Raw genomic sequence first — 8,449 nt, forward strand, 5'->3', positions numbered from 1 at the left:
ATGATGCAGAATTTCAAAACACACAAAATATTTTTACAGCATCACAGGTCTAGAGACTTCAGCTGGGTCAGTTTAACTGTCACACTCCTAATACATGTAGTGTTTGATTTGACATTGTCTTTTAGCCAAAGTCTGAATGTCAGCAAACTTTTGCTGCCTTCTTGTGACAAAAGGGTTAACTGCAGGTAGCTCTGCATGTTTGATTTGGCAGTTTTAAACCGGATGCAAGCTCGATGGGGATTTGTGTCTCTAGCTGGAAGTGAACCAGCAAACTTTCACTTTTCTCTCTTTAAAGAACTGTCTGTTTCCATTATCTAGTGATCACTGTGTGCAGATTGAGTCCCCAGCTGTCTCAGGAGGTGATGCTGGAGGAGGTGAGCGATGCAGTGTAGTGTATGAAAAGAGGGAGGTCCTCCAGTATGTGGAAAAATACTAGTGGAGAACTGAAAGCACAAGAAAATGACAACTGAATGAGTCAGTTTAACTAAAGTGCCTTTCACTATTACTCTGAAATTGACTGCAAAGCAGTATATATGGAAAATTAACACAGGAAACACCTGACGTGCTAAAGCCTCTTTAAAGATGTTTTACAGCATCTGGTGACCTTATAATGATCCTGCTGCTCAAGTTTACTTTTAACACATTAACCTGTGAAAAGGTTGTACAGCTTATCCTTTTGTGGACTGAGTAAAGAGGAAATGTATACTGTCTAAGACAGTGTCAAGTGACCATCGAGAAAAGAGTTGCATTCCTTCTCTTTTCTTTTTCTCTTGTTCCTCATTCTCACTCTAGCACTTACAGGGACACTCCTATGACTGATTTGTTTTTTGCAGAAGAAGTAGGCAACAAATTACTTGGCGTTCTTTTATTCATCTGTTTTACCTGACTTAATCCTGTAATACAATGGTATGTTAATAAAATGTATGAATAACATTTGAAATTGGTCTTGTTTTAAATAATCCCAGTCAGGCTACAATCCTATATTTTATTAAGAAGTGTGGCTATCAAAAAAAACATTGGAGCACAGGTTTAATTTAACTCAACTTTTATAAAGACAGAAGTAGACACAAAAGTGAAAAACCTTGGACATTAATTGTAATGATAATGTGCACGTCAAATTACCTATATTTTCAAAAGTAGTCATATTACAAACCAAAAAAATAACATAATGCTCATGATCATGGCAAATACTGAAAACACAGGAGAACCTTTGGATATTATAAAACATATTATGTGTAACAATAAAAGTAGACAAGGCATCATAGGGACCCCAGCTTATTAAAACGTAAAATTTTTAACTGTAGCCTAAATAAAAGCAAAAGTTGAAAAACAAATTACTTACTAAATACTATATTTTATTAAAATATCCAATTAACTGGGTATATGTCATCTGACGGCAGATGTTTCATGTTGGTTGAGAATTTATTTTCGTTATCATTAGCTTGCTCCAGAATGCTTCTAGCAAGTCTTGAAACTTGACAGAATTGCATCTGGGAACTTGGCAAGTCATTTATGAATCTCTAAATCCTGTGTGTCCAACTCCAGTCTTCGAGAGCTACTCTCCTGTAGCTTTTAGATGCATCCCTATTCCAATACAGTTGAATGAAATGGTTGGATTACCTCTTCAGCATGCCATCAAGTTTGGCAAAGGCCTGGTAACAAGCCATTCATTTGATTCAGGTGTGTCAGAACAAGGATGCGTCTAAAAGCTGCAGGACAGTAGCTCTCGAGGACTGGAGTTGGACACCTCTTTCCCCCACCTGGAAGTTGTGTTTCTATGACCTCTTATCCTGTTATCAACTCTGCAGTCTTGGAGTAACCAGTCTCTCTCTTCTGTAGTGTCTCTGCAATGGCTAAAAGTCTACAAGAGTAACTTGCTTGCATAACATAAACATAACCTGGCAAAACGTCTCTGACTTGCAAACCTGCTAGTCAACAGTTTTGATTAAAACAGTAGATGATAGTTATAATAGGTTAAATAAGACTCCCAGTTTGATACTAAAAAGTAATAACTCCTAAGATGGCACATTTTTGGGAAACGGTTCAAATGTGTTATGTATTCAGTGGAAAATTCCAAGACTTAACTGAGATTTTTTAATGTGTGAAAGACTAGTGCTTTTAATTACACACTATACAAAAAGCACTGGTTTTGAGGCTTCCTCTTATTTGGTGTGTGCAGAGCCTGAGAGCGAGCATCTCAAGATCAAGAGCTGCTAAGCCTTCCTAGTCACTTAGTTTCAATTCCTATAAGCGTATCCATTAATGCTGTCAAGAGCACCCACAACACGTAAATACTCATCAAAAAAAAAGCCAACATCTCAACAAATTCATTCAAGTCCTGTACAGCCAGATGTGTTGTTATATTTTATCTTCTTTAGGTTGATGTGTTGTAAAGTTTCTAGGTGTCCAGAGCCTGTTCATTGAGCCTGAAAGTAAGAAAACTAGTGCATTAATTAAAATAATTCAATTAAAGTGTGATTTATATCCACAGAACATACTCACTCAGGAGCAGTCTTGTTTCTCAAGTCCACAACATCATAGGGGTGATGGTCCTGCTCTTGTGGTTGAAATGGCTGAATAGTGGAGTAGGGAGTCTCTGTTTTATTCTTGGACAAGCAGATTTCACTGTAGTCAGGTTCCTCCTGAGCTGAGAAGCTTTCATACTTGAAACCAAAGTGTAAGTGATGCAAAACAGAACAAACATTTCAAATTAAGTGGTGAAAAAGAGGAGTGGTAGGATTAAATGTGGAAAAGACTGTCCCTATAGAGAAGCAAGATTATTAAATGTATTTTCTTTACCGTGGAGTTCTCCATTGTTTCATTTCTTGACCTCTTTTTTCTGGTCAGTGAAACAGATGAATATAGAAACAGGTGGGGCCAGGTTAGTGTGTGAACTTGAGATTGAATCTGGTTGATGTGAGAGACAAAACATTGATGTTCACCTGATCAAACAGAAGACAGTGAGAAGTATTAAAACCAGCAGAGCTGCAGAAACTCCTGCAGCTGCTGGTGTCCATGTTCCTGTGATACTTTGGACAGTGAGAGTCTTTGGAGCAGAGCTGATATCTTTGTTGCTTTTCACAGCACAGGAGTAGCTTCCTGCATCCTCCCTGCTGACTGGGTCTAGGATCAGATGTTTGTTCTGGCTCTGTCTCGGGGTCAGAGGTCGATTGTTCAAGTACCAAATGTAGTTTGTGTTGTCAGTCAGAGGACAGCTGGTACTGCAGGTCAGTGTGACTCTCTGACCCTCTGTCACCACTGCAGAAGGACTCATCTTCACTCTCAGCTCTGAAAGAGAAACATTTGTCAAAAAAACCTCTTTTATAGCAAATCTCTTCTGTGGCTTATGCATTAAATGTGAATTTTGAATAACAACAAAATGATAAATGGAGTGGTTCTTATATAACACTTTTCTACTCTAATTTGAGCACTCAAAGTGCTTTACACAACTTGTGCATTCACCCATTCACACTTTTTTTTCTACCATTTCTCAGTGCTTCATAACTAACATCCACATATATTCATACTCCGATGGATGCATTGGAGAGCAACATGGGTTTAGCATCTTGCCCAAAGATACTTGGCATGCAGACTGGAGCAGACTAGGATTGAACCACCAACCTTCCAGTTAGTTGGTGACCTGTTACAGCCACCCTGTAACATATGATACATTACACTGTATTATTATTTTTTTAACTAAAATGAAACCAAAATGCAGAAGCAGTGTGTTAAAAACTAGCAACATTTTATGATTATAGTATAGCAGCAGGTAGTAGCAGTAACATCTATAATAATTGTACAGAAATAAATCTGACTACTTCATGGATTTCCCCTATCGCGAGTTAGTGCCTGCCTTTTGCTTAGTATTTTTTGGAATAAATAGTGGCACTGATATGCCATGTGTTGTTGTTTACCTCAGGTTACATTTGAATGAACATTATGCATAAGTTCCTATGGTCTCACATCTGTCCACTTCCAGGTGCTGCCAGCTAAATCTAAGCTTTATCACTCACACTCTCCCACACTGTCAACCTGTGCCATCACTGGTCTTGTCCAGTCACCTTCTCCTGGCCTTCTCCAGGCCAATCAGCATTCATGCTTCATACATTAAATTTCATTGCACATCTGTCATTCTCCTTTGCAAATGCCTTCACACATCCCACCTCCCCTGCATCTCTAACACGCAAGCACCCAAGCTCCATTCGAGCCACCTTCTTCACCTCTACAATCAGAGTCTAGGCTCTGATACAGACTGAGCAGCATTATTCTGAAAATTTTCACAATTTGTGCATGCAGTTTTTTGCAGGTGAGTGAACCTCTGCCCATTTTTACATGTGAGAAACTCTACGTGTTCTTTTTATTTCTTATTACAGACATGTTGCCAATGAAACTAATTAGCTGCAAAATTTCCTCCAATTTGCTTTTCTCTTGCCCCATCCCAACAGTTTTGAGAAACATTTCTGGCATCAAATTCATAAGAAAAATATATTCTTATATGTTTGATTTCTTTTCTGTTTTATATTGTGTAATTTTTACAAATCACTGCATTGTGTTTTTATTTAGAATTAATTCAGATTTTATAATAAAGAATAATATAGCAGAAACATTTTTGCCTGGCTAAAATAGTTTCTTCGTTTTTCTTTCCTGATCATACTAACATCAGAACATGCATGGGTGAAAAACATGAAGACGCTATACAGAAAATGCAGAGTTTCTACCTCAGGTAGTGCTCAGAAACAAAATTAAGTCAGCATTAACATAGCATAAACATTTTATGAGTGGGTGAGAAGGTGGTTAGCACTGTTGCCTCACACCTGGTTCAAATCCAGGCTTCAGTCTCTCTGCATGTTGGAGCTGTGTCTGTGTGCGCTCTCTCTGAGTACTCTATCTCACAAACATGGGTTTGGCCAACTGATGAAATTAACCATAGGCATTATGTATTATGCCTTAATCAAGATATGTCAGAAGTACAATATTTTCCTTTTTTGCACTTAAAACATCACTGTAGTATGGGTAGTGCATATATAGTGCAAAATTCACAAAAACACAACAGTTGCAGTAAAGATTAGATGTTTATAGTTTTACTGCTGTTTACATTCACTGCCACTATCTTGGATTGGCCCTTGCAACCTGAAAATGGATATGCAGAAGAAATGAATGGCTCGAGAAATCTGATGATTGCATCATGCATTTGGTTGTATCTGTGTGATGACTTACATTACATATGTAAGACACAGTTGAATGATGGCTCTTCATATTCTTTTGTAACACAAAATGTACATATTAAGAGCTAGTAGGTTTGAAAAATATAAAATTTTTACTCTTACTTACTGACTACTGAATAATTACCTGTGACAATCAGAGTAACTCCAGGAAAATCCAACTGTTTCACTTCTTCATTTTCTGTTGTGATGGTGAACCTGTATTCTGCTGAGTCATCTCTCTTCAGCTTCTTTAATCTGAGGATGTGTTGGTTCTTCATGCTGTCATCATACTCCACATGATCTGCATCCTCAGTCAGGTTCCTCCTGACGTCCTCCTCAGCATTTCTCTTGACTTTATACCAACATTTAGACTGTATCTGCTCGTAGTCAGGATGTGAGTATTTACTGGAGATGTTGACTGAAGATTCTTCCAGAGCACAGATTCTGCTGTGGGCATAATTCAACATCCAGCAGGAATCACTAACACCTGAAATATCGATAAGACACAGATATTTTAACTGAATTTGTCAAATCAGTTTATTTATATTATATATTTAAACATGACAGATGTTGTGGGTCGGCTAACTGACAACAAATTACTACATAACAAGTAAAAAGTACTTTAAATTATTGTAATAATTAGTGATAAAAATACAAAAACAACTAAATAATTTATAAGAATAAAATAATAACATTAAAAATATATAAATCAGGGAAGGAAATATATTCAGGAAAATGACAGACTGAGTTATTCTTGGTTGAGACTGAAAGAGCTAAGCAGAAGTCAGGAGATGAATACTGTTAGTATCATAGATGAGCAGATCTGAAGAGGGAGATGAGTCCAGAGTTTTGGATCTGCAGCTGAGAATTGTGATGTGATCACCAACATTTACAAAATAATTTATCACTCATTAATGATCAAGAAACTGACCTAGTTTCAGTCATTGTGGAAATGTACAGTTTATAAGGTTGGGGAAAACTGCAGTGAGCTGAGACTCAAGAAGTCACTTAGATGAAAGACAAAACGTTTCTCCCACTGAAAATGCTATGTCCAGATGAACAGAATGAACCTTGTTGGATTTACTAGTGTGATGATTAATAGACTTAGTTTTAATTGCAAGAAGTGGTGATAATACTTTGAAAGTTAACATTTTTACTCACAGATGTCAGCAGAGCGCACATCCTCAAGACCTTTCACAGCACAAGACAAACCATCTGGATGAGAGCTGGAAAACTGAATCTGTTTTCCCTCATTCAGTGTTGGCTTTTTGTTCTCATACCACACAAAGGAAATCAGAGGCTCAGTCAGAAAACAGCTGCTGTTACAGGTCAGTCTGATGTGACCTATGTGTTCAGCAGGAGTCCTCTGGACATGAATTTCTGTTTGGAGATGATAAACACATTTTCCACCAGTTCATCTCTGTCATGTCAAATAAATTAAGAAATAAAAATGAAGTTTCAAAGTGCAGTTTGTCCAGAACTTCACCTCTGGGATATGTGATGGAGCAGGACTCGTCCACTGATGTCTGCTGAGAAGAACACATTCTGCCTTTAGCATAGGTCACACTGAAGCAGGTCTCTGTGATGGAACCTGAGAAAAACCAACAACTTCCAGTAAATTCATTAGAGTCTGAAGAGTAAAGTGTTTGTGTTTAACATCTCATAACATGATGAGGAGGTGTCCATCATGACTCACCCACAGAGACTTCAGGGGCTCTGAGATCCTCGTAGCCTTTGACAGCACAGGAGTATGTGACTGCTTCCTCACTGCTGAGCAGCTCTTGGTACCAGGGAGACCAGTCCTCATAGAGAAACTCTCTGTTCTTGTACCAGATGTAGGCTGCAGGCTTTTCAGTCAGAGGACAGCTGCTGCTGCACATCAGTGTTACTGTCTGTCCCTCTGTGGCAGGAATCACCTTTACCTGCAGCTCTGAGAGGTCACATGACCAACATGAATACACTGATCATCCATAAACTCATTCATTTGTGATGCATTTGTAAAAAGAACTGTACCTGTAACTTGGAGATGAATTCCACTTTGTTGGCACTTTGATCTGTCGGCAGTTTTAATGCAGCAGTAAAAATCTGCATCTCTCTCTGTCAGATTATTGATTGTTAGAGTGAAATTACTCTCTGCTGACATGCTGTACTTTACATGTGTTTCCTCTACTGAGAACATTATCTTGGAGACAGTATCGTGTCCAGTGTACCAGCTATTTCTTGCAGTGGGATGTTGATGTGAGCAGGGCAGATTCACTGATGAACCTTTCAAGGCACAGATGCTGTTTGGTTTTCCCTGAACACCTTTAACACAACATGTGATTAGAAAACATTGTGAACATTTATGCTAACTTTCTTTTCTGTGCTAATCTGTGATGACAGCATGTTACTGTGAAGGATCACAATCTGGTGCTTTGATACACTTGACAGTTCAGAACTTCAAAAAAATCATGTTAACAGTAAATCTCTTAAGTGAGTTTGTTTACAAAATTCACTTTAATTTAGCTTCTTAGAAAAACTTGTAACTTTCTGCATCTTTTTTCTAGATTCCACAAATAGCATCACAGTCATCATGAGGAGGAGAAACAAATTATTCCTACCTGACAGACACAGAATGAAACCCAGAAACAAACATGCAGCTCCTGCCAACAACATGGCTGTTGTAGATCAATCAAAAAGTTGATTGTGTGAATATAATTTAGTCCTTGTTATGACTTCTGTTAATATCAAAATTTATAAAATATCAAAAATGTGAATAAACGTTCAAATTCATGAGCTGTCTCAAAGGAAAACCTGAATACAGAGCTGATTTCAGCGTGTCTGCAGACAAACACGTTTTAACACGACCAAAGTCACTTCCTCCTTTATAATTATTATTTTTTTCACAACAGAGCCCTCTAGTGAAGAATGCAGGTTTGCAGCAGCTATTGGACTCTTACTTTTGAATTTAGAGTGGGTTTTTTTGTTTATTGTCGCACTTCTTGTCTTTGTTATTTTTAAAAAACAAAGTAAAAACAAAGTTGTTACTATTGGCAGAGTAACAACAATGGTGCGGCATTAGTGGTTATTGTGGTGCAGAAAAAGAAACCTACCAAAACCACTAACAGGCGTGATATTTTCATTTTTCAAAATATCATTTCATTTCATTGATCTGTAAATATACTTCAGTAAATGAGCAGTAAAGGTAGTCTATTGCTATATATAATAAATACATGTGTGTTTTTTTTATATATTACTAGTATACT

At 37.6% G+C, this 8,449-nt stretch overlaps 1 protein-coding gene across 1 annotated transcript; it reads right to left on the reverse strand.

Moving 5' to 3' along the window:
* Positions 1-1,626: 1,626 nt before the first annotated feature.
* LOC102778100 (B-cell receptor CD22-like) lies at positions 1,627-8,014 on the reverse strand. Its single transcript, XM_087841562.1, has 10 exons — positions 7,805-8,014; positions 7,218-7,508; positions 6,901-7,134; positions 6,691-6,795; positions 6,366-6,584; positions 5,350-5,691; positions 2,943-3,288; positions 2,800-2,839; positions 2,503-2,663; positions 1,627-2,426 (listed from the first exon to the last, which is right to left on the reverse strand). The coding sequence occupies exons 1-10, from the start codon at positions 7,857-7,859 to the stop codon at positions 2,399-2,401; spliced, it is 1,821 nt and encodes a 606-aa protein (XP_087697688.1). The 5' UTR covers positions 7,860-8,014; the 3' UTR covers positions 1,627-2,398.
* Positions 8,015-8,449: the final 435 nt, after the last annotated feature.

This window comes from Neolamprologus brichardi, chromosome 6 (genome assembly GCF_056152115.1).
Source record: "Neolamprologus brichardi isolate AB-2024 chromosome 6, ASM5615211v1, whole genome shotgun sequence".
In the NCBI taxonomy this organism is placed as follows: Eukaryota; Metazoa; Chordata; class Actinopteri; order Cichliformes; family Cichlidae; genus Neolamprologus; species Neolamprologus brichardi.